This window comes from Gopherus flavomarginatus, chromosome 10, assembly GCF_025201925.1.
Source record: "Gopherus flavomarginatus isolate rGopFla2 chromosome 10, rGopFla2.mat.asm, whole genome shotgun sequence".
NCBI classification, from domain to species: domain Eukaryota; kingdom Metazoa; phylum Chordata; order Testudines; family Testudinidae; genus Gopherus; species Gopherus flavomarginatus.
This window is the reverse complement of record NC_066626.1, coordinates 35,416,250-35,443,784: the sequence shown is the minus strand read 5'-3', so window position 1 is coordinate 35,443,784 and position 27,535 is coordinate 35,416,250. Positions and strand designations below refer to the sequence as shown.

Genomic DNA, 27,535 nt, shown 5'->3' with positions numbered 1-27,535 from the left:
TTTTTCTGTAATATATGTGGCATATTCAGACTGCATGATTGTGCGGTGGTATACAGATTTTACCACCACCTACTTGGGATGGAATGCAGTAACTCATGTATGCCTCCACCACCCATGAGAGATGTGATCACATCCCAAACTCTTATTTCACTTTAGCTTCAAATTTTAAGATTTTAAAAAATGATTAGGATGATAGTTGCATCACCTGCTAACGCGCAGGTGGTTGAAAGTGGGTGGTAAGTGCATTCAATTACCAGAAATATACACTGAACATTTATGACCCAGGGTGGTTGTTACAGCACTAGTCACAAAGTGTGTGACATTATTGCCCTTCATTTCTTCAGGTTCATCTGCATGACTAATTTTAACACCGACCTTCTTTTCAGAAGGCAATGTGTGCAAGATTATTTAGTACATCACTGAGTTATCCTGCATTGTTTCAAGACCTCTAAAGCACATAGTGATTCCATCTTTAGCTATAACTGTAGCAAGCAACTGTCAGTTCTCAGCTTCAAAAATACAAAAACTTATGTATGTAGTTCCTTTCACAGAAAGAACCAACAGCGCCCAAACTAATTACTAACTATATGCAAACTAACCTACTTCTTCATCCACCTCTGAAACACAGACACCTCTCAGGTAAAAGGTCTTAGTGATTGCAACCTTTAAAAGGACACTAGACAACAGTTCAACACAAAGCCAAGAATAATTTATTCAACTGAAACCACTGGCTTAGACAGGCAGAATAGAATGTATTTATTTACAGGCATTTCTATCGCTCTCATTGTAGTAGAATCTGAAAACAAAGTGGAATTCAGCTAGAACACCAGCATTATCTCTGGTCTTGCAAAACACGTCATGGATCTTGTAGTAAGGACTAGAGCTGGGGGAATAGTGATTTTTCATTTTGGTGGCTGAACCAAAAAATAAGCCACAATCCTGAACGACATAAATTATATCAACCTAAGTGCCGGTGTAGACAGCGCTATATCGGCAAGAGCTTCTCCCACTGACATAGCTGCCACCATTGCCAGAGGCAGGTGTTATTAAGCCAACAGGAGAACTTTCTTCTATCTACTTTCAGTGTCTCTGCCACAAGCCGTGTAGCTGCGCCTCTGTAAGTGCTGTAGTGCAGATGTAGCCTTAGTGGGTGGGATTGGGAAAGTGAATGGAAAGTTAAGTTGTAAACAGAGTCATAACAAGCAGTATGCTGGAGTCAGAATGTCTATGCTAGCTAAGATAAGCAGGAACACCTTAATGCTAGGGATAATGGACAACAAACCTGAATGTAAAGATCAGATTCCACATGGAAAATGCATGGGCAGAGCATGCTGTGCAGGGATTCGTTCCTTCAAAGTAACTAAGCCAGTCCTAAACCGTGTGATGCAATGTATAGTAAATGCAATGTACTGTGAAAATATATATATAGAAAGAAGTTTTCTGTCTTCCTTTGGATGTGTGATATGTCCTATATCCACCACTTACGCTTCAATCTGATCACCTCAGCATAGCTTTACTGTATGCCAAATAAAGGACCTTAGTGACAAAATCTGGATTCAAACTGAGTTTTTAGATCCCAGAGAACTGGTTGAAGTATTCTTCCACAACTGGAAAAGATGTTCTGGATAAGCCAAGTGGAAAAGGTTTCAGATGGAATCCCAGCAAAAACATGTTTAAATGGTAGAAGAATCAGATCCTATGTCTTTCCTGAAAAATCAAGTGTCCAGTGCTCCCTCACACTCTCCTGGGGCATTGGTTAAGTACTAACCAAGAGAGACCTCACGAATAACCAGCACTATTTTTTGCAGCACCTGAGGCTTCTTTAACATGAGACGTGTTGACATCAGAATACAAAATGGCAGTTTCACGGGAGCATTGTTGAATCTGTATTCTCAGCAGATAATTAAGACTGGAGCTCTTCTATTCAATTACTGACATTTTCATTTCTCCTTAAAAAAGAAACTTTTGCAGCAACTTCTAATGATCAAGAATAGCAAAAATCAGCAAACTTAAACAAGTATCCCTACAAAATGATGGTGACTTTAAGAAACTTACTTTCATTGTTATGTTTTTCATTTCCCATTTGGATATTAAAACAGAAACATAGGAATATTTAAAATGGAGTGGCAGACTATTAAACTCATAATAACCAGCTTTCCTACCATGCACATGTCCTTGACACATTCTGACTTCTTTTTGCTTTAAGATTTCTCACTCACTCAGAAATTGTCAAAAGCCTCCTTTGAAGACTGAAGGCTTCAGCTTTTTTAATGAGACATTTACAATCACTGCCCAAAAGAAAAGCATAATTTCACATCACTCTGGAAGACTTTCCCAACTGCCTGGCTACTTTCTAAGGTGATTACTTTCAGCACTTCGTAAATGAAGTTATTAGCATATTTCTTGAAAAAGGATAGTAAAATCTTAAAAGGAATCATTTTCTATCACATTCTCAGATGATACGATAGAGTGTAGAGCAACACAGAACCAGACAGAAGGAAAACAGGAGAACCTGAAAGATTTCCTTCTTACTGTATTAAACAGCTTCATTCTAAACCCCAGTTTCAATATGTATTGCATCCTGTAAATAAACCAACAAGGCTCTGGCAATTTTACTTACAGAAATATACATCCAACTTTTCTATGCAGACCCAGTCTTCTCCTCTGACTCGAATGGAGTATAATGTACAAATATGGATAGCAATAGCTCAAGTCATAATATAACAGGCTGGCAATATTCATCCAAAACACCCCATCCTGTTAGCATGTGTTGATTCTGCTTGTAAAAGGATTGGGTGGGTTTTGCTTGCTTATGTAGCAGGTGGCTTATTACCTCATTTGGATATGAGAGGTAAGAGTGGCTCTTACAGAGGATATAGGGTGTGGGATGAGCAGTCTGGAGGGAGGAACCCTAGGAACAGTGAAGTCTGGGACAAAAAGTTTGAACTGAACCTTATGGGGCTTATCTTGTAATGTGTAGCACACAGGAGGAATATCAGGTATGCAGAGCCCCATTGATTTCAGTTGTGCTCTGTGTAAGAGCAGCAGGTTGGCTACACGTTACATATTTGCAGGATCAGGGCCTACATTATTTTATTGTAAGTTTTTCTGTTAATAAATGAAATCCCAGGAAGGGACTGAGCTTGGATTCAACATAGCGTGTATGAAAACAGACTGATAAAGGTACCTGCTGACAAATAGCCACTAAGTAAAGTGGTGCTAATTAAAGAATGCTCTGCTGCAGTCCTTAAGTAAGCAAATCTCTTGCTGAAGTCAATTTGAGTTTTCCATTATTAAGAAATGTATATTCAGGCTCAAAATATCTGGGACTAAATGCTCCCAGAGTACTACAAGGAGGAAGGATTAACCCATCCTTTGATGATCTAGGCTATTATTTTTAATCTACTAAGAGATAAATGTAATTCCATTCCAAATTCTCATTGGAGAAACCCTGTGTGGAACAAAGCACCGGCTTTCCTCTTGGATGGGTAGTAACTGTGACCACACAGAATTGTTTCTTCCCACTTCATTCACTGGGACTTAATATTTTATCATTCCTGCCAAATGACCGATTTCCTCTCCAAAGACTGGATAGAATTTGTCTATGGATTATACCTAAAAACTTTATACTGGGGATTTGGAATACAGTTTACCACTAAGGCTGATTAAAGTGCAGTTACCTTTTCTGCATTACTCATGAGAGAGTGCTATGTAAAAGAGCTAGTATTATTATGAATATATTATAATGGAGATTTCAGTTCCCTGTGCTGAACAATAGCCCTTTTAATTTCCAAATTGATTTCAGTGGTCCAGAATCAAGACTGTAAGGAGCACCAGAGAGAATATTTTGTAAATATAAGGCTGTGAACTGGCTCAGGGTTGGGTGCAGACTGTGTACCTGTCATGGGTCAAACTGTCTCTCTCTCTCTCACACACACACACACGCAATAAGTAAACAAATAACAAATGATGAAAAGTAAATTTTAAAAATTATTTCCGTTTTTATTATTTAACAAGACATTAGTAACAGAGGTAAGAAAAACTGTTATATGTATTTGTGTGTGTATAACACAAAATATTGGCAGGGTTACTTTACAGCTCGGCATACATTTATAAAAGGGAATGCTGCCAGAACTTGGGGAGCTTGTGAACTGAGGTCAGCACTCATTTTGAAGTTGTATTTGAGAATAAAAATTATCAGTAAGAGTAAAAAAGAGAGAAAAATCTCAGGTTTCTTTCAATTTTGTGCTGTGAAAAATGAGATTACCCTACAGGGAATTGTTTTAAGAATAAATGTTGCTTTGCATAAGGTCAGAGAAGAGCGAAAAGTCTTTTATTCAAAGATTTAGTTACAGTTCTCTAAAATATTTTAATAGTCTCAGGACATAAAACTAGTCTCCTTAGGAAAGTAGCCTGAGGGGAATGGGAATTTTCCAAACCAGTGTGAAATTACATATGTTTGTTCTTATTTGGGCAGTCAAAATAAGATTGCTAGCCCCCTAATGGTGACTAAGTCATTTGAGGATTTGCTCATAGTGAACGTAATGCACCTGTTCCAGCCACAAAATACGTCTGTGTGGCATTTTATCCTGCTGTTTGTATGAAATTCTACCTGCTGGCCATCATGGGTGCTTAGACCTGCTCAGTGATGTCCTTCCACACAAAGCCATAAAAACCTGGATAATTCATTATAATGGCTTTGTTCATATCCCCACAGTACCCCATGTTTGAGAGGAGCCCAAACTCACATTATGTACATAGTCATGGTACTCCTACTGAGAACTGGGTTAGAAATGGTACATCCCTCTAACCACAGTGTTTGAGAAGTGGATGGAGAGAATACTTTCCCCTCACCAACAGTGCTTTATGCCTTTGTCTACAGCTGACTATGCTGAAATCTATTTAACATAGCTCCCATTATTAGTAATGGGAATTACATGCTTTTTTTAGCCATGTAGCAATAGAAGAAGCAATCACTATGAACTGCATGGTCCCCTTTGAAGTAAAATGGTAAATAACTTTCTAAAGGTTCCTGGGGAAGTGAACTGCGCAGGCAACTGTGAGAAAATAATTGTTTATAACTGGCAGTGGACACGGCACACTGGAGAGATTTAAAAAACAAATTTAAAGGGGTTCTCAAACTGGGGGTCGGGACCCCTCAGGGGGTCATGAGGTTATTACAATGGGGGGTCACGAGCTGTCAGCCTCCACCCCAAACCCCGCTTTGCCTCCAACATTTATAATGGTGTTAAATATATAAAAAAGTGTTTTTAATTTATAAGGGAGGCTGCACTCAGTGGCTTGCTATGTGAAAGGGATCCCCAGTACAAAAGTTTGAGAACCACTGATTTATTATCAGGAAAGGCATAACCCAAAGGAATGTGCAGCACTTTTCTGAGGGCTTGACCACCTGAGGAAACCACACAGGCTAAAGGGTGTGATTTTTAAACAGCCTTCATTAAACCAAAAGCCTTGAGTGGACACTCAGTTCACTTTAAATCAGGTTTATTTTGGTTTAGCTTTAGTCAATTAGGAACTGATTTAAGATAAACTGAAGTAAATGTCTGCAGTGGGGTTTGCACCAATTTAACTAAATCAGTATAAAATGAATTAAATTAAATTGGCACAGCTTTCTCATGAAGACAAGGCCTGAACCTCAAGCCTTCTACCTTAGCATCTTTGCAGATGGTTGGTCAGTAGTAGCTCTAGGGTCAGCTTTTCAGGTTGGGCACTGGAACTTGTCTTAGCTTTGTAAATGCTCATTACATCTGCAAGTCAGCTAAATATTTAAGCACATACCTAACTTAAAAGCACAATGTTCCTTAGAGCACATGGACAGAGGTCAACGAGGCTCCTAATGTGCTTTACATTAGGTCCTGTGCTTAAGTACCTTGCGGAACTGGGGACAATCAGGGCACTTTTGAAAGTGTCTCTCAGGACTATGTAATGGTGAACAGGCTACTCAGTAAAGTTCTTCTGGTGCTGCAGCTTTGCAATCCCTTACAGGAATATGCACATGCTAAGGACAGGAATAGGGCACTGCAGCAGCTGATCCTGCCTGGCTCCTTCTGACACAAGAATTAGTCTGTGATGTGAACTACTGTGCACAGACTGCTGCTGAAGATCAATTTATTTTGCAGTGATTTCGTTTTCTCATTTTTCAGAGTGGAGCAAGCCCCACAATTCCCCCATGGGAGAGCCTTCAAAATTATAGATGTGTAATGCTTGGTATGTGAAGGTTTCACATTAATGGAAAGGGAACAGAAACATTACATGAGTATTTCCATCCATCTTTCTAAATGTAGAAGCTATTCTATTCTATAAAGGTTCTAATGCTACACTCATCACCATAATATCGAGCACCCTCCAATAGCACACTAAGCACATTGAGATGAGTTAAGTCCTTGAAATGATTATTAAAAGGTCAGGCATTCTTAAATTGAATAAGGAAACAGGACCAGACACATTTTCAACATGTAAACAATATTGGAGAAGCTTTGGCAGGCATTCTTGGAAGCACATTCAGTTCAGGAGAAAACTTTAAAAGGTCAGCACAGTGAAATATAAGACGGAGGGAAACACCAGAAAGTTGCCTTACAGTTAGTTTAACTTCAATTACAAGGCAAGTCTTAGAATTATTTCAAGAAATCAAATATAGGAATATTTAGAATTTACAGTCTCATTAAAGTCAAACCATTTTAAAAAAAATAATTGCAAGTAATAGTTCTAGTAACAATCATCAAGTTTTTATATTTGTAAAAAATAGAATAAAACAAATCCTAGTTTTTTAAACTTCTTTATTGTGGGCCAGATTATGATTCTCAGACTTAGCTTCATTAGCATTTCACTTGACAACATCTCTCCTCTTCAACAGACACGTTCATGCCGTAAAGTACTCCTCACAGTGATGAAGAGTATCAGAATCTGGCTTCTGGATTTTTCAGTTACACCCAATCATAAATTCTCATGACATAGCATTGTGCTTCACCCATTTTCCCATTAAAGTAAATGGGAACTGAGCAAGCTCTCCAGAAGGTGACATTTGATACCCTGAATCTTAAATTCTTTCGCTTGCTCTTAAGACCTAAGAGCCATATTCTGTCTTTATGTCTTCTGCTGAGCACCAGCTGATGTCAGAATTAAGAGCAAACACCAATGGTAGAATATGAGCCCCCATCATAAAACTCTTGTTTTTCCCCCTTGAAAACTTACCTGGTTTCATCAATATAAACTGCTTCCAACACAGATGCTGCATATTCAATATTCTTTTTTAAATCCACCACATTAACATCACCTTTCTCCAGTTGCTTGACCAGGCATCTTAATCTATTAAAAAAAAAAACAAACCCAAAATATAAACATCATTGTATGTTCTGGGATTCATAAAAATGTAGCAACTATTTTAGCAGCTCTATTCTATTCTGAGTTTAGGAAATAATACAATTGTCCACAATGCAAGCAGGAAACCTTTATCTTGACTCTTTTCTATTAAAAAGCACCTCTTTTTAGAACACAGATAGCAGTAATGAGCAGTGCATTTTTACAACTTTGTGAATTTGTAACATATTAAGATGAGATGATTAAGATAACTTCAGTAAAATCAGAGGAGCTCAATAATTACTAGCACAAATATTTTTTTAATATGATTATACCTATGAAGGTTATGTCTCTAATTTATACATAATGTACGATATTAGCAAGAAGTAGCCTGCTCTTTAAAAACAATCATCTGTCAACAAGATTCAGTGAAATGTTAGCCTTAGCTTCAATTCCTGTTTTCATTTTTATTTTCTCCTCCAATACATTTTAGCCTCAGATTTTGCTTTTGTTATTAAACTAAAGTTAAGCTCTATTGCTTTCCTTTGTTTAGAGAGGATTCACTGTTTTTGCCAGATGCAAGATGGTAACTATAGCATTAGAAAAATCCAAACATACTTCCCTGTGTGTTTTTTGGTTTTGAGAACATGCTTATGCATTATAAACGTGGATACACCCAAAAGTTAAATGCTTCCATTTAAAGTGTCCATGGCAATCAATTTATCCTACTAAGCTATTAGATCATCAGATTCCACCCATTACCATTGATGGGGGGAAACTCAGTTCTGAGCCTGCTTAAGTTAACCATACAAAGCAATGCAACTTCAGTCCTATCAATGACAGTTCACTGTTGTCCCAGACATACAGGAAGAAAAACAAGAACAAGGGATGTAGTTTAATTAGGCCACAACTTTATTAACTGAACTCCTCTGAGAACTACCTGGCAATAACTTGTACACTGCATGTCACAATTCCTTCCTTAATCATTTGTATCCATTGGGTGAAGGTTGTTGTCAAGGTTTTTCCCCCACTTTGAACTTTAGGGTACAAAAAGTGGGGACCTGCATGAACACTTTTAAGCTTAATTACTAGCTAAATCTGGTACGCTGCCACTAGCCAGAATTTAGTGTCTGGCACACTTTCTGTTCCCCCAAAACTTTCCCTGGGGAACCCAGACCCAAACCCCTTGGGTCTTAAAACAAGGAGAAATTAATCATCCCCCTCCTTTTCCCCTCAGACTTTCCCCTCCCTGGGTTGCCTTGTGAGGCTTCACACTGGTCCAAACTCCTTGGATCTTAAAACAAGGAGGAATTAACCATCCCACTCCTTTCCCCCCACCAATCCTTGGTGAGTTCAGACTCAATCCCTTGGATTTTAAAACAAGGAAAAATCAATCAGGTTCTTAAAAAGAAAGCTTTTAATTAAAGAAAGAAAAGGTAAAAATTATCTCTGTAAAATCAGGATGGAAAATGCTTTACAGGGTATTCAGATTCATATAGACTAGAGAGACTCCCCCCTAGCCTTAGATTCAAAGTTACAGCAAACAGAGGTAAAAATCCTTCTAGCAAAAAAACACATTTACAAGTTAAGAAAACAAACATAAGACTAATCCGCCTTGCCTGGCTATTACTTACAATTTTGAAATCTGAAAGACAGATTCAGAAAGATAGGGAAAGCCTGAGTGTATGTCTGGTCCCTCTTAGCCCCAAAAGCGAACAACGAACAACACAAAAAGCACAAAGACTTCCCTCCACCAAGATCTGAAAGTATCTTGTCCCCCTATTGGTCCTCTGGTCAGGTGTCAGCCAGGTTCACTGAGCTTCTTAATTCTTTACAGGTAAAAGAGACATTAACCCTTAAACATCTGTTTATGACAGTTGTTATCAGCACACACTCCCCCACCTCCCCGCCAGCTGTTCCCAGACTGTCGCTGGGATCCCACCACCCTCACTTCATATAAGGGTAAATGGACCTGTCTCTTCATAGTGCCAGATATTAGAAGCCCTGACCCTGCTTCCCAGGATTCTTTAGGGGATGCCTTCCCCTAAATCCACTTCCCATCCCAGTTTATCAGGGAACTGGACCCACTATGGAACGAGTACCTGCACTGGGCACCTGCCAAGTTGTGACAACTTGAACCATTCCTCCTAACCTATCTAGGCAAGTGCTGGAACTGTTGCGCGGAAGGTGAAAACAAAACAAAAACTCCTGCTCCAGCCAATCTGGAAGTGAGGGGGAAATTCCTTACCAGTCTCAAAAGAGGTGATCAGTGCAATGGCCACAGGAGATCACAAAAACCTGGCCTACTGCAATCCCACGTGCGGGAGGAACCGATATGGGAGAAGGCTCTGTCTGGCAGAACAGGACATATATGGTCCACAGAGAACCACTGGCTTACCTGAATTCCTCCTGCCAGCCTGCAGCTCAGATGATGCCCCCTTCCCAGCCCCAAAGAGGTGGTGAACCATTAAAGGAGCCATAACCCTTTTCTTCCTACTTGACCAGACAAAACCTTTGAGACTGATGGGGAAAAAATTAATCCCCTGAAAAATGGTGTACAGGTTTTTCAAAGATGCATTTTCCTTTCTTGAATATGGCAATTTATTTTATTTCAATGCTGAAATGAACCACAGGATTATATGACATGACAAAAGCATATCTTTAAAATGAAATATGCCAATTCATTCCTTTTAATATAATTTTATTAAAACTATTATCTTGACTTTTTTCAAGCTAATGTAGAAGTGCAAGCTTTTGGCTGAAGAAGTGTATTTAAATGTCTGAATGTCCCTTCAGAAGTAATTTCATATTTCTGCCCCTTTTGTGAAAAAGCAGTTATATTTCCTATCCCTGTGGTTCCAGTGAGACATTAAGATAAAGGTTAATTAATTAAAAGTAATGTGGAGCCAATGTCCATTCCTTATGATTTTTATTAGGCCTGTACTCACTATTGGATCATTCTTGATTAAAATTTACGGACTTAAAATTAAAAAGCTATTTGCAGCAAAACTCTTACAATAAATTTAAAGTATAAAAGCACTATCTTATTATCACCAGCATCATGGTTCAGGCATGGACCAGGACTGCATTGTGCTACACGCGCTACAGACACAGAACAAAAGGACAGTCTCTGTCCCAAAGAGTTTACAATTTAAGTAATCAACCATAGAAACCAAGCTATTTTTTCCTCTATATTGTTCTGACATGAGTACAGATATGTTCTGGTCTCAGCTAGAGTTGCCAACCCTCCAGGGTTGTCCTGGGGTCTCCAGAAATTAAACATTAATCTTTAATTAAAAATTATATCATGTGATGAAACCTCCAGAAATACGTCCAACCAAAATTGGTAATCCTAGTCTCAGCCTTCCCTGCAGAACGCAGGCCCATGGGGATATTCTTGATAAGCAATGTTTTTAAAGGACCAGTACTGCTCCCCTGAAGTCAACAGTTGTGCGACTGATGTCAATAACAACAGGAGCTGGCTACATATTCACTTGCAGCTCTTTGCGGAAATAGATATTAACCACCTGCATTTTTTAAACTGGCTTTACAAGGACTCTGAGGTTAGGACAGGATTGCCATCAGAGGTTACCAATTTTTCAGCAAAAACAGTCTGGCATTCATCAACTGTTGATTTATACCATGTGTGGGTACCAGAATTTCTGAGGTTCATTATACATCTGGGTTTTGAATCTGTTTCACACCAGGGTAACCCCCTTGAGTTCAACTCCTGATTTACACTTGTGTAAGTAAGAGCAGAATCAGGTCCACTTTTATGTACTGTAACATATATATACACATGTGATACTCTGTTGTACCAAACTAGCCTTTTAAACCCTTCCCCCTGAAAATTAAAGTGATCAGTTCTGACTTCACCAACATTACAAGAAAATGAACAGCGCAGTTAGGTTTAAATTATTTCAGCTCTGTCTACAGCTATCTGGGTAGATCAGTCCAGGGCCATATATAAATACATACATATTTTAATGCCCAATGCCTTCCACCTGTTCCTGGATGGAATACTGGAATCTGCTTTCTTTTGCACATGCATTTTCATTAGCTGAGTGGGTGGTTTATTTTTTTTTATCTCAAGTACAGATTCTAATTTAGAGCAGAATAAGCAAAAAATTAAACCTTAAGCAATAAACCCCTAGGAGATCCATTACACTTTCCCAAAAGACATGAAGTCATAACTACTTCAGGCAGAATGATGTGCAGTGAGCCCACTTTAACCTTCACAGCTCTGAAGGGACTCTGTATAAATTAGTAATAATCAGGGCACACAATAGACCAAATTCTGCCCCACTATAAACAGCTGCAACTCCTCAGAAGCTAATGGAATTGTGCCTCACAACACAAGAGATTAATTTGTATGTATGTATGCATAAAGAAGGGAAAGAAGATTCAAAATAACAGTGCTGTATTATTTAAATAACTGATATGCAGTTTGACTTCCTTATTTGTTCAAGTAAAGAATAAATATCTAGAAGCAGAAGCTCATCTAGTTAAATGGATGTTAGTAATCTGCAGGAAGTGACTGAGTGGCTCTTATTACTGAAAAAGAATCATCATATGCCAAAGCACCAAGCACTTATGGTTCATCAGTATGTGTTTACTCAAACATTTTAAAGAGTTCCCTGCTGTATTTTAATGAGGTGCAGAGGCCACAGAGCCTCAGTGAAGATATAAATATGGGGCTTTATTAAAGACCCTGAGATGGAGAACTTAAAAGAACATGAAAAAATCAATTTTTTAAATTTTTTTACCACTATAATTACAAGAAATCCCTAAAATTACTCTAGTAGAAACTTAATAAGAAATAATGTTCTTCTGTCTCTCCCCCCGATCCCCTAAACACACTTTGTTTATTTTGTGCACTTGTCATCCCTTTGCATATTGTCAGTTTCATAGTTTTGCTGACGGAAAGGTGTGCTTGTCACCTAGACTAACATGATGACTCTCATGGACTGCTGGTCTGGGGAGCTCACTCTGCTTCTGCAAAAGGGTCTTCTTCAGTAAGAGCAGCAGAAAAGCTTGGGTCAGAAGAGTCTCCTTTTCCTATGATCTCCAGAAGGAGCTGGGGAATAACAGGAGCTGTAATAGCCTCCTGGATGAGCCCCCTTTCTTCACACATTAGAATCTTACATAGGACTAGAGAGAACGAGAAGCCTGGTGGGCAGGGAATCCGCTCCATGGAGGCTGGGGAACAGGGCCACCCAGAGGATTCAGGAGGCCTGGGGCAAAGCAATTTCGGGGGCCCCTTCCATAAAAAAAGTTGCAATACTACAGAATACTATATTCTTGTGGAGGCCCTGCGGGGCCTAGGGCAAATTGCCCCACTTGTCCCCCACCCCAGGTGGCCCTGCTGGGGAATAACTAAAACCTGGAGAACCAAGGGAGAGCAGTTCTTTCCTCCTCAGCGCCCTGCACAGAACAGAGAAGCAATGGAAACCTGGAAAGTTTCCACCCCAGATCTCAGTAAGGGGCAAAAGGCCCATGTGGACAAGGTAATAGGAACAGTGAGGGGGATGATTCTTCCCCCATGGGAGTCCTCTACAAGTCCACAGAGGTATTTGAAAGATAAGATACTTCACCTCAACACTTGACGCTGTCTGCTGAAGAGACAAGGAGGAAGATGCACAGAGGGAGAGGGTGGGGCCTGAGCACCTTTTGTGCTATTTCTCTCAGACTCGCCCTGTAGAAAAATACCCTTATGAAACAGAAAAACCCGTAAAACTTCTTTTGGAAAAGGAATTTTAAAATACAGATAGAATCTGAGGGTAGGGAACTGTGTACCAGGATGGGAAGCGGGGGAATGCAGCCTGACAGAAGGTGTGATATTTTGTGTGTCCTTCTCTGTGAAAAGGGAAGGGAATGACACAATTTAGGTGCTCTTCAAAATGTTCTCCACGCTGCAGCCCCTAGCCTTCCCTGTAAGAAACCTGTTCTAGCTAAAAATCACCCTACTGAGAGAATACATTGGGCACTGCTTCTACTCTTGCAATTCCTGATCTGACATGGGCAGGACTTAGCCCATACAGGACAAACAGAAACAGGGGACATCATGTATCAGAGGGGCAGCCGTGCTAGTCTGGATCTGTAAAAGCAAAGAGTCCTGTGGCACCTTATAGATTAACAGACATATTGGAGCATGAGCTTTCCTGGGTGAATACCCACTTCGTCGGATGCATGATATACATCCGACGAAGTGGGTATTCAGCCAGGACAGCTCATGCTCCAATACGTCCAATATGCTCCAATACGTCTGTTAGTCTATAAGGAGACATCATGTCTTTTTATTATTATTACAACTAAAACATCATATCTGCAGTTCTGGTAGCATACTGCTATAGTCACATGAAGCATTGGAAAGAGAAATCAGCATTCCATTTTCAAATGAACCTTGTCTCATGCCAAGGTCATTCTCATCATAAAAATGGGGCAAGGGTTTTCTGAAAGAAAAAATCCTAATGTCCATTCTGAAAGTTAAATAAAATCCAAATTAGTGTCTGTAATTTAAAGAGATGCTTTACAGGCAGAAAAACAAAACATCTCATTTAAAACCTGCATTATTTTTGTATTTTTGGCTCTAATGCAGAAAATATACAGTAGCCAGCCCAGGGTCACAGAGGTGATGGGGAGATAACCACAAAGAGTTCAATAGGACGGCAAAGACAATGAATGACTATGATCTAATTGTGTGAATAACTAAAAGAGACTACAGTCAAATGTAAACATGAAAATTATCAGACCAGTAGGTGGAAAGTCCTCTTTCAAATCAGATTAGCAGAGGAAATGATAGGAATAGTGTTCTTTTTAGTCATCTTAATTAACTGGTCATTTACCCATTGAACTGTATATCACAGAAGATAACCTAGCAATGGAAGTTCTAGAAGTAAAGCCTTCAAGCCAGAGAAGCATGGTGTGTGGAGTGAGGGAAAAGAAGTGAAGACCAACACAAGGTGCACCTGTTTAGGAGGAGCTGCCTGAGACATTGTGTCTGAACTAGGCATGGTTTCTGTGGGAGAACTGGCTGCTGCTGCACCCTTTTAGAGAGTGCAGAACCAGATCTGCTGGCTGTTTCACAGGACCATCAAGAACCACCCCTTCTATCGCAGGTATGTATAGGGCACAACATTATCACAGTACCCGCTGACTGTACTTTGGGCTAACCCCTAAGGACTAGGAATATCTCTGGTCCTGGCACGGAGGCCTAAAGGGGAAGGAGGCAGTTCTTGTGCTCTCTTCCTCCCTTGTGGAAACAGTCTGTCTGACAGCACTACATATGCTCTCAAATCACTTTAAAGATTTCCCCATGTGGATTCCTCACACAAATGCTAGTAAAGCCAGGGCAATTCAGTTTAATAGCACAGTCCTGAAAAGTGAAACCTGTGGGTGTATCTCTGTACTCACTTGGAGCCCCACTGAAGTCAGTGCTGCTCTTTGCAAGATCAGGGTTTTGGACTGTAAGTTCTAGGCCAGGGATTGTGTTTCTGACAGTGGTGAACTTACTGTGTTCAACAAATAAATATCAATAATTGTTTTTTTCTTGACACTGTCTCCACTATTTCTCCACCCCCTTTCTTTTCCTGTATTGTTCTAACCCTTCTTCCCCTTTATTTTCACTTTCTCATTCCTTTTTTCTAATCTTCCTTACTATTTTCTTCCTCTTCTCCCTTTTCTTCTGTCTTCTCACTCTTTTCTAACCATCCGTTTCGCTTTTCTAATTTTCACTTTTGAACTTCTCAGTCTCTCCTTAACCACTGCACCTCAATCTCTCCCTTCATCCATAACACACTCTCTCCTGTACACCACTCACAAATGCTGCTGCCCCGTCATTCACGTAGAGAGGCCTGCCACATGGAGACGGAGATGGATCTAGATGTCCACATAAATGTCTATCCTCCACTCCCCCTCCAAGAGATGCCTGTTCCCCACAATGAAAACCAGTAACTTAAGAGATGCCTGCATCCTCATCCCTCCCCAACCCACTCTGCCGCCACCGCTCTTTGCACATACAGAGTATCTGCCTAACACTAATATCACAAGATGTAGGGGCAGGGGCTCTCTTTTCTTCCCTCAGATGAGATTGGCACACCACTGACACTACTTCATGTTGTGGTTCTCCAGTAGGCCAGAGTGCCTCAGTACTTGGTCTGCCATGTACACTGCTCCCTCAGTGTTTGAATTTGTTATATTGCCATGGCATGCATTGTAGGGAATCTCAGATCACAGCATAGACTGTTAAATTAAAAATACAATAGGCAGCAGAGGTGAGCCAGGTCAGCCCTCCTAGTATCCCCATCCCAGCTCCTAGCCCCACTCTTCTCCACTGGTGCATCCCACTCCACATAGATGGATCTAAATTTTGTTGGGGCATGCAGAGATTGGATATGGATTAATGCTTAAATTACCACCCAGTGGAGGGGTTCTATGGGAGCCTATAAATCCCGGGGCCTTCTGGGAAATCTGCCTGTCAGCCACATTGACCTTACAATATGACATTATGAAGATAGCAGTGTATTGATACAGTCTGCCTTCTTCAACAGGTTTACTAGCTTAGTGGATGGAAGGGAAGCAGTAGACAGGATATATCTTGATTTCAGTAAGGCTTCGCCATGGTCCCACTAGCATTCTCATAAGCAAACTAGGAAATGTGATCTAGATGAAATTACTATAAGGTGGGTGCACAACTGGTTGAAAGACTGCACTAAGGCCTGGTCTACACTGGGGGTGGGGGGAGGGGGAAATCTAAGATACTCAACTTCAGCTATGAGAATAGCGCAGCTGAAGTTGACGTATCTTAGATCGAATTAAAATTATTTATTTTGCTTCCTCGCAGCGCGCAACGGCTCCCCCATCAACTTTGCTTCCACCCCTCGCCAAGCTGGAGTTCAGCAGTTGATGGGAAAGCGATCGGAGATCAATTTATCATGCTACACTACACGTGATAGATCGATCGCTACCCACCAATCCGGCGGGTAGTACAGCCATACCCTTAGAGTAGCTTTTTGTCAAACTAGGAGCATGTATCTAGTGGGATCTCACAGAGGTCTGTCCTGGGTCCAGTACAATTCAATATTTTCATTAATGACTTTGGGAATGAAGTGGAGAGTATGCTTATAAAATTTGTGAATGATGACACCAAACTAGAAGGGAAATTGGAGAATTGTTCTGAAACCAAGATGATGAAATTCAATAAAGATAAGTGCAAAGTACTCCACTTAAGAAGAAGAAAATCAAATGCATAAATATAAAATTCATAGATTCATAGATTCTAGGACCGGAAGGGACCTCGAGAGGTCATCGAGTCCAGTCCCCTGCCCTCATGGCAGGACCAAATACTGTTTAGACCATCCTGGATAGACATTTATCTAAACCACTCTTAAATATCTCCAAAGATGGCAATTCCACAACCTCCCTAGGCAATTTATCCCAGTGTTTGACCACCCTGACAGTTAGGAACTTTTCCTAATGTCCAACCTAAACCTCCCTTGCTGCAGTTTAAGCTCATTGCTTCTTGTTCTATCATTAGAGGCTAAGGTGAACAAGTTTTCTCCTTCCTCCCTATGAGACCCTTTTAGATACCTGAAAACTGCTATCATGTCCCCTCTCAGTCTTCTCTTTTCCAAACTAAACAAACTCAATTCTTTCAGCTTTTCTTCATAGGTCATGTTCTCTAGACCTTTAATCATTCTTGTTGCTCTTCTCTGGACCCTCTCCAATTTCTCCATATCTTTCTTGAAATGCGGTGCCCAGAACTGGACACAATACTCCAGTTGAGGCCTAACCAGCGCAGAGCAGAGCGGAAGAATGACTTCTCGTGTCTTGCTCACAACACACCTGTTAATGCATCTCAGAATCATGTTTGCTTTTTTTGCAACAGCATCACACTGTTGACTCATATTTAGCTTGTGGTTCACTATAACCCCTAGATCCCTTTCTGCCGTACTCCTTCCTAGACAGTCTCTTCCCATTGTGTATGTGTGAAACTGATTGTTCCTTTCTACTTGAGCACTTTGCATCTGTCTTTGTTAAACTTCATCCTGTTTACCTCAGACCATTTCTCCAATTTGTCCAGATCATTTTGATTTATGACCCTATCCTCCAAAGCAGTTGCAATCCCTCCCAGTTTGGTATCATCTGCAAACTTAATAAGCGTACTTTCTATGCCAATATCTAAGTCACTGATGAAGACATTGAACAGAGCTGGTCCCAAAAGAGACCCCTGCGGAACCCCACTTGTTATACTTTTCCAGCAGGATTGAGAACCATTAATAACTAGTCTCTGAGGCCTGGTCTACACTACGCGTTTAAACCGATTTTAGCAGCGTTAAACCGATTTAACGCTGTACCTGCCCACACTACGAGGCCCTTTATATCGATATAAAGGGCTCTTTATATCGGTTTCTGTACTCCTCCCCGACGAGAGGAGTAGCACTAAAATCGGTATTACCATATCGGATTAGGGTTAGTGTGGCCGCAAATCGACGGTATTGGCTTCCGGGCGGTATCCCACAGTGCACCACTGTGACCGCTCTGGACAGCAGTCTGAACTCGGATGCACTGGCCAGGTATACAGGAAAAGCCCCACGAACTTTTGAATTTCATTTCCTGTTTGGCCAGCGTGGAGCTGTGATCAGCACAGGTGACCACACAGAGCTCATCAGCACAGCTAGCAATGCAGTCTCCTGAGAATCGAAAAAGAGCTCCAGCATGGACCGCACGGGAGGTACTGGATCTGATCGCTATATGGGGAGAGGATTCAGTGCTAACAGAACTCCGTTCCAAAAGACGAAATGAAAAAATATTTGAAAAAATTTCCAAGGCTATGATGGCCAAAGGCTACACCAGGGACTCAGTGCAGTGCAGAGTAAAAGTTAAGGAGCTCAGACAAGCCTACCAGAAAACCAAAGCAGCAAACGGAAGGTCCGGGTCAGGGCCGAAAACATGCCGCTTCTACGCTGAGCTGCATGCAATTTTAGGGGGCTGCACCACCACTGCCCCACCCCTGTCCGTGGATTCCGAGGTGGGGGTTGTAATCTCAACCATGGCTGAGGATTCTGCAGAGGGGGAAGATGAGGAGGAGGAGGAGGAAGAGGAGGATGACCTTGCAGCGAGCACACACCACTCCATTAGCCCCAACAGCCAGGAGCTTTTTGTGACTCAGACAGAATTACCCTCCCAGCCCTCCCAAGCCACTAGCCCAGACAGTGAAGCCATGGAAGTGACCTCTGGTGAGTGTACCTTTGTAAATATAAAACATAGTTTAAAAGCAAACGTTTTTTAATGATTGATTTGCCATGAGGGCTTGGGATTCATTCGCAGCCAGTAAAGTTACTGGAAAAGTTTGTTAACATGTCTGGGGATGGAGCGGAAATCCTCCAGGGACATCTCCATGAAGCGCTCCTGGAGGTACTCCAAAAGCCTTTGCAGAAGGTTTCTGGGCAAGGCAGCCTTGTTCCGTCCACCATGGTAGGACACTTTACCACGCCATGCATGTAGCAAGTAATCGGGTATCACTGCATGACAAAGCATAGCTGCGTATGGTCCCGGTGACTGCTGGCATTCAAGAAACATCCGTTCTTTATCTCGCTCTGTTATCCTCAGCAGAGTGATATCATTCATGGTAACCTGGTTGAAAGTCAGGAATTTAATTAAGGGGACAGAGATGGACATTTTCCTACTGGGCTGTTGCTTAAAATAAATCCTTCCTTGCACATAGCCAAGCGGGGGGAGGGGAGGAAGGAGTGCACTAAGCTTTTTTGCGTTTGGCTAGCAGGAATCGTCCCAGTTACCAGCCACGTGGTGGTGGGGGGGGTAAAGCAATCATCCTAGAGAATTGAATGGGAGAGTTGGCTTCTGCTGCTGTATGTTAACAGGAAGAAGCATCAGAGGGCACTGTGTATATGAAGGCTGGAGAAGCCGAAAGACAATGTCTTACCATGTCCGCATGCAAGCTGAATTGTGATGCCCGGACCTGCGTCTGTGAGATCTGTAACACCAGAGCCGCAGGCACTCAATATTAAGATGCAAAATGCGACCTTGTAGTGAAATCACATGTGTTATGTAAGATGAATAGTGTTGTTCACTGTGAAAGAGTTTAACCATTGTTCTGTAAAATGTATCTTTTTAAATACTTCTCTCCCTTTTTTCCCTCCCTCATGCAGCTGCACATTTTTCAAGCCTCTCTACTCCATTCCAAAGGCTCTCTCAGATAAGGCTGAGGAAAAAGAAGACACGAGACGAAATGTTCTCGGAAATCATGGAAGTAACCCGCAATGAAAGAGCTCATCTGAATGACTGGAAGGACGTGGTAGCAAAGTACAGGAAAGATGCCAGTGAATATGAGGACAGGAGGGACCAACGTGAGGATAGGAGGGATGAACGTGAGAATAGGAGAGACGCTCGAGATGAGAGGTGGCGGCAGGAAGATCAGAGGTGTAGGCAGGAAGACCAGCGGTGGCGGGATGCAACGCTGGAGCTGCTGCGTGATCAAACTGATATCCTCCGACGTCTGGTGGATCTTCAGGAAGAACAGTGGGGTCACAGAGTGCTGCTGCAGCCCCTGTGTAACCTCCCTCACCACTCACCACGTTCCATATCTTCCTCACCCAGACGTGTAAGAACGCGTGGGAGAAGGCTTCGTGCACCTGCTCACTCCACCCCAGTGGACAGTCCAACCAAAAGGCTGTCATTACATTGAAATGTATTTAATGGCCTTTTCCTTCCCTCCTATGCTCCTCCCAAACCACACCCGGGATACCTTTTCAGTTCTCTGCCTCTTTTTAATAATGAATACATGATTTTTAAACGATAGAGACTTTATTTCCTTAAGCAAGCTGTAATCGAAGGGGAAGGGTGGGTTGCTTATAGGGAATGACTTTTAATAAAGAATACATGATTTTTAAACGATAGTGACTTTATTTCCTTAAGCAAGCTGTAATCGAGCGGGGAGGGTGGGTTGCTTACAGGGAAGGAGTCAATAAAGTGGGGGGGAGTTCATGAAGGGGAAACAAACACAGCAGTCACACTGTACCCTGGCCTGTGATGAAACTCATTTTCAAAGCTTCTCTGATGCGCACCGCTTCCTGGTGTGCTCTTCTAATTGCCCTGGTGTCTGGCTGCGCGTAATCAGCGGCCAGGTGATTTGCCTCAGCCTCCCACCCCGCCATGAAGGTCTCCTCCTTACTCTCACAGAGATTGTGGAGCACACAGCAAGCAGCAATAACAAAGGGGGCATTGGTTTGGCTGAGGTCTGAGCGAGTCAGTAATGTGCGCCAGCGCGCCTTTAAACGGCCAAATGCACATTCTACTACTATTCTGCACTTGCTCAGCCTGTAGTTGAACAGCTCCTGACCACTGTCCAGGCTGCCTGTATATGGCTTCATGAGCCATGGCATCAAGGGGTAGGCTGGGTCCCCCAGGATAACTATAGGCATTTCAACATCCCCAACTGTTATTTTCTGGTCTGGGGAGTAATACCCTTGCTGCAGCAGTTTAAACAGAGCAGTGCTTCTGAAGACGCGAGCATCATGAACCCTTCTTGGCCATCACACGTGGATGTTGGTGAAACGTCCCTTGTGATCCACCAGTGCTTGCAGCACCATTGAAAAGTACCCCTTGCGGTTTATGTACTGGGTGCCCTGGTGCCAAGATAGGGATATGGGTTCCATCTATCGCCCCCCCACAGTTAGGGAATACCATTACAGCAAAGCCATCCACTATGACCTGCACGTTTCCCAGAGTCACAACCTTTCGTAGCAGCAGCTTAATGATTGCTTTGGCTACTTGCATCACAGCAGCCCCCACAGTAGATTTTCCCACTCCAAATTGATTCCCGACTGACCGGTAGCTGTTTGGTGTTGCAAGCTTCCAGAGGGCTATCGCCACTCACTTCTCCACTGTGAGGGCTGCTCTCATCTTGGTATTATGGCGTTTCAGGGCAGGGGAAAGCAAGTCACAAAGTTCCATGAAAGTGCCCTTACGCATGCGAAAGTTTCGCAGCCACTGGGAATCGTCCCACACCTGCAAAACTATGCAGTCCCACCAGTCTGTGCTTGTTTCCCGGGCCCAAAATTGGCGTTCAATGGCTAGAACCTGCCCCATTACCAGCAGGATCTCCAAACGCAGGGGCCCGCGGTTTGAGATAATTCTGTGTCCATGTCCTCATCACTCTTGTCGCCGCTCTGCCGTAGCCACCTCCTCCTCGCCTGGCTTTGCAGGGCCCGGTTCAGCATAGACTGCACGAGAATGCACGAGGTGTTTACAATGTCCACTATTGCGGTATTGATCTGAGCAGGGTCCATGCTTGCTGTGCTATGGCGTTTGCACAGTTCACCCAGGAAAAAAGGTGCGAAATGGTTGTCTGCTGCTTTCACGAAGGGAGGGATGAGGCTGTACCCAGAACCACCCGCGACAATGATTTTTGCCCCATCAGGCACTGGGCTCTCAACCCAGAATTCCAAGGGGCGGGGGAGGCTGCGGGAACTATGGGATAGCTACGGAATAGCTACCCACAGTGCAACGCTCCAGAAATCGACGCTAGCCTCGGACCATGGACGCACACCGTCGAATTAATGTGCTTAGTGTGGCCGTGTGCACTTGACTTTATACAATCTGTTTTATAAAACCGGTTTATGTAAAATTGGAATAATCTCGTAGTGTAGATGTACCCTGAGTATGGCTATCCAGCCAGTTATGCACCCACCTTATATTAGCCCCATCTAAGTTGTATTTGCCTAGTTTATTGATAAAAATATCTTGTAAGACTGTATCAAATGCCTTACTAAAGTCAAGGTATACCACATCCACTGCTTCTCCCTTATCCACAAGACTCGTTATCCTATCAAAGAAAGCTGTCAGATTGGTCTGACATGATTTCTTCTTTACAAATCCATGCTGGCTATTACCTATCACCTTACTACCTTCCAAGAGTTTGCAGATGATTTCCTTAATTACTTGCTCCATTATCTTCCCTGGCACAGAAGTTAAACTAACTGGTCTGTAGTTTCTTGGGTTGTTTTTATTTCCCTTTTCATAGATGGGCACTATATTTGCCCTTTTCCAGTCTTCTGGAATCTCTCCTGTCTCCCGTGATTTTCCAAAGATAATACCTAGAGGCTCAGATACCTCCTCTGTTAGCTCCTTGAGTATTCTAGGATGCATTCCATCAGGCCCTGGTGACTTGCAGGCATCTAACTTCTCTAAGTAATTTTTAACTTGTTCTCGGTGAAGACTGAAACAAAGAAGTCATTAAGCACCTCTGACATTTCAAAGTTTCCTGTTACTCTTTCTACCTCCTCACTGAGCAGTGGGCCTACCCTGTCCTTGGTCTTCCTCTTGCGTCTAATGTATTGATAAAAAGTCTTCTTGTTTCCTTTTATTCCTGTAGCTAGTTTGAGCTCATTTTGTGCCTTTGCCTTTCTAATCTTGGCCCTGCATTCCTGTGTTGTTTGCCTATATTCATCCTTTATAATCTGTCCTAGTTTTCATTTTTTATATGACTCCTTTTTATTTTTTAGATCACGCAAGATCTCGCGATTAAGCGAAGGTGGTCTTTTGCCCCACTGTCTAGATTTCCTACTCAGCAGAATAGCTTGCTTTTGGGCCCTTAGTAGTGTCCCTTTGAAAAACTGCCAACTCTCCTCAGTTGTTTTTCCCCTCAGTTTTGATTCCCATCGGACCTTACCTAACCAGCTCTCTGAGCTTACCAAAATATGCCTTCCTGAAATCCATTATCTCTATTTTGCTGTACTCCCTCAACCCTTCCTTAGAATTGTGAACTCTATGATTTCATGATCACTTTCACCCAAGCTGTCTTCTACTTTCAAATTCTCAACGAGTTCCTCTCTATTCGTTAAAATCAAGTCTAGAACAGCTTCCCCCCAGTAGCTTTTTCAGCCTTCTGAAATAAAAAGTTGTCTGCAATGCAATCCAAGAACTTATTGGATGGTCTGTGCCCCGCTGTGTTATTTTCCCAAAATACATATGGATAGTTGAAGTCCCCCATCATCACCAAATCTTGGGCTTTGGATGATTTTGTTAGTCGTTTAAAAAGAGCCTCATCCACCTCTTCCACCTGGTTAGGTGGCTTGTAGTAGACTACTAGCATGACATCACTCTTGTTTTTTTTTTACCCCTTTTAGCCTAACCCAGAGACTCTCAACACTTCCATCTCTTATGTCCATCTCTACCTCAGTCCAAGTGTGTACATTTTTAATACATAAGGCAACACCTCCTCCCTTTTCCTCCTGTCTATCTAAATGGAAAATAACTGGCTAGGCAGTAGTATGGATGAAAAGGATCAGTTGGTTATAATGGGTCACAAATTGATGATGAGTCAACAGTGTAATGAAGCTAACAAAAAGGCTAAGATTCTGGGGTGTATTAATAGGAGTGTTGTATGTAAAATACAGGAGGTAACTGTGCCACTCTGTTTGATCCTGGTTAGGCCTCAGCCTGAGTACTGTGTCCATGACTGGGTGCCGTGATAAGAAAGATGTGTGTGGACAAAGTGGAGAGAGTCCAGAGGAGAGCAACACAAATGAGGAAACCTGACCTGTGAGGAAAGGTTAAAGAAACCGAGGATGTTTAGTCTTGAGAAAAGAAGACTGAGGGGGGACCTGAAAACAGTCTTCAAATATGTTAAGGGCTGTTACAAAGAGGGTAGTAGTGATCAATTGTTATTCATGTCTACTGAAGGTAGGGTAGGTAGTAATAAACTTAATCTGTAGCAAGGGAGATTTAGGTTAGATATTAGGGGAAACTTTCTAACTACAAAGATAACTAAGCTCTGAAGCAGGCTTCCAAGGTGGAATCCCTATTTCTGGAGGTTTTTAAGTACGGGTTAGACAAACATATTTTCAGGGATGGTCAAGGTATACTTAGTCCTGCCACAGTGCAGGTGGCTGAACAAGATGACCTCTTGACATCTCTTCCAGCCTGATATTTCTATGATTTAGAATCATGGCTCATATTTGTGTAGAGAAGGTAGAGCCAGACAGAAGCTTCAGCTGTTGACAGTGTGTCACAAGGCAATGTCTAAGAGATTCAGAACAGGCCAGGCAATCACAAAAGGACAGAGGATGTACAATTAAATGATAACAAGTGGGTACTGATGGCACTTTTGTCTCCTGCATTAATAAGCCTGGTAGAGTGTGTGGAGCTGATCCAGAGCAGGCAGAGTAGGACACTCCATAGGGATAATTTGTATGATTATAATTACCTAGAACATAGCAAAGGTTATAGAATGATTTCCCCCAGCAGCCAAACTAATTAAATGGGTGAGCATGGCATGTGAACTTTCAACAGATAGTTACTCAATGTTGCATGAAAACAAAATATCCATAGAGATTAAGGCAGAAGAGCTGACGGATTTAGTACAGAGATCAAATGCTTGAGGAAACAATAAATATGCCAATTAATGAGACAAAGTAACAAGTAGTTACAACACACTTGGCCGAAAAATCAAGAAACGAAGGAAATGATAGGAACAAAGGAGAAAGTTCCAAAACTGAATTATTGTTCCAGTTGTACTGGACTTTTTCCCTCTGTTAAAGTGTTAGTTTTCCTTTGACTTAAGTGTGGTAAATGCAAAGGAAATATAAGACAAATCATTAGGCAAATACATAGACATAAATGCCGTTACCTCTTTCTCAGGGATGGAGATTTATGGCCTGCAAACTGCATTGCTAACAAATAATAAACAATAATGATAATAAAAACTGAAGGAAGGAGGCCATAGTAATAAAATAAGAAAAATGAACTATTCTGAAATTAAGACAAAAAAAGGAGGCAGAGCAATTGATGCATCATGCAAAAGAAATTCTTGGCTAGATTTGTGGACAACAAAGCATAATCTTCTTAGGAAAATCAGTAACGTCCTTCCAAAACTAGCAATTGTAGTCTGCAAGGATGAATCTGGATGAGGAGGACATCTGCAATTGGTAAATTGTGTGGGAAGAGACCCCCTCTTGTAGCACATTTTGTTAGACTGAAGTTGGGTGCTTGCTGAGCACCAATATCATGGCTGGGTAACAAGCTTAACATACCAATAGGCAACTTAGAGAAACAAAGGGAAAATGAGGTTTATTATCATCATTTAACATTTATACTGCAGTAATTCCCAGGACTAGTTGAGATAATCCTTGTGTGCAAAATGTATTAATCCTTTGAAAACTAAAATTGGAAAATACTTCTCTGTTTAGTGGAGTAAGGGCACTTGATAATGTTTATTTTAGTGTATAATTGCATGTTTTATTTAGAAATTTTAATATTGAGCCACTGTCTAGAAAAGTAAATAACTGCTCATAAATATGAAAATATGGGTATTTGATCCCTTCAAAGGAACTTTTAAAGACCTAAAAAGGGAATAATCTGCATCTTAGAATTGAAAGTCAGGGGAGGAGGTTTAGCTATTCTGATAATGTGATTAGTGATGATTTGTTCTTTACAAGTCTCCAGTAACTTTAGTAAGTTTGTAATTTTCCTCCAATTACCTAGCCCTCAAATTGGAAACTAATTTTACCACCTGTAGGCGACATCCGCAATAACCTGTTAAATAATATTCACAACTGACAGAACCCATTACTCACCCAATAGTTCCCCAGCTTCCAAAGGCAGCAAATATATCATTATTCAAAACATTGCCACCAATGGCCCATCAGTTATAAGAACACATCATCCCACTGCACTAAAAATAAGATTGATTGTTTTAAACAATCCCCTATCCCCTCACAAAACAAACCCAAGATGGCTGGACCCATATCAGTTCTGAGCTCAGGTAGCTGCACAAAATACTTCAGGCATTTAGAGGAGAACCAAGAAATAGGACGATAATAACCCAGTATCAGAACAATCATACCAGCTAAACAAACTAGCCTATTTCTCTTTTGACTTCTAAAATTCCTTATAAAAATAATCTCCCCCTCCCTCCCATAAGTGTCTCAAAAACAGCTGAACTTTATAGTTTACTAGGAGGACTATATATTATTTAATTGCATTCCTAAAACAACAAAAGGCACATATCTGAATAGTACAGTGCTTCTGACAAAAACAGAAAAATACCATACATCAAAAAATATCAGAGGAACAGAAATCATATAGCACACAGTACTAAACAACCAGATAGTGCGCCTACACACAAAACCTGAATTTCCTACTTTCTCTAGTCATCATTGCTAAAAATATTTGTGTCTAGAAATCTTTATGCATCTTAACAAAAGAAATAATGGCCTTATGGATGTTTTTGCTGGATGCAAAATGAATATTGCATGTGAAAAATGAAGACCAGAGATGTACTGTATCATAGTGGTTCTCAAACTGTGGGTCAGGACCCCAAAGTGGGTCACAATCCCACTTTAATGAAGTTGCCAGGGCTAGCGTTAGACTGGCTGGGGCCCGGGGCCAAAGCCGAAGCCTGAGCCCCACCATCCGGGGCTCAGGCTTTGGCCTCAGCCCTGGGCAGCAGGGCTCCAGTTACAGGCTCCCTGCCCAGAGATGAAGCCCTTGGGCTTGGGCTTTTTGCTTCCCTGCCCACCCCCACCCTGGAGCAGCAGGGCTCAGGCAGGCTCAGGCTTCAGCCCCCACTCTTGAGGCCGTGTAGTAATTTTTGTTGTCAGAAGGAGGTTGTGGTGCAATGAAGTTTGAGAATCACTCCTGTATCATATAAAACTATGCAATGTCAGGCCTGATCACATACCTGGATGAGAGACCTCAAAGAAAGACCAAGGAAATGCTAATATAGATTCAGTAGATGTGTTTTTTCCTTCTGAGTCAGTATTAAACTAGGTTTCAGAGTAGCAGCCGTGACAGTCTGTATCCACAAAAAGAACAGGAGTATTTGTGGCACTTTAGAGACTAACAAATTTATTTGAGCATAAGCTTTCATGTTGCATCCGATGAAGTGGGCTGTAGCCCACGAAAGCTTATGCTCAAATAAATATGTTAATCTCTAAGGTGCCACAAGTACTCCTGTTCTTTTTGAGTATTAAACTAATGTCTCAGAATAGCATCAACAGCGACTATGCTGTGACATGGCCAGATAACATAGCTTCAAGCATCTTTACAGGGCTTTTTGATCATGTTAAGCTACCAAGACAGAAAAACATCCATTTTGCCAGTCAAGACAAGGCCTGTATGTCAATGGCAGAGCCGGACTAAGGTCTCCGGATTCTTACTCCACTGTCCCAACTTGAAAAACACTCTTTTCTTACTG

The 27,535-nt window shown here is 41.7% G+C and overlaps 1 protein-coding gene across 5 annotated transcripts in view; it reads right to left on the bottom strand.

Annotated features, from left to right (window-relative positions):
• The window catches only part of PDE1A (phosphodiesterase 1A), a 287,403-nt gene that overhangs the window by 97,324 nt on the left and 162,544 nt on the right, over positions 1-27,535 (bottom strand). For all 5 annotated transcript variants that reach the window (XM_050916412.1, XM_050916411.1, XM_050916414.1 and 2 more), the window contains one exon: positions 7,213-7,326. In XM_050916412.1, coding sequence (XP_050772369.1) covers positions 7,213-7,326 — 114 coding nt within the window. The remainder of the gene's footprint in view (positions 1-7,212; positions 7,327-27,535) is intronic.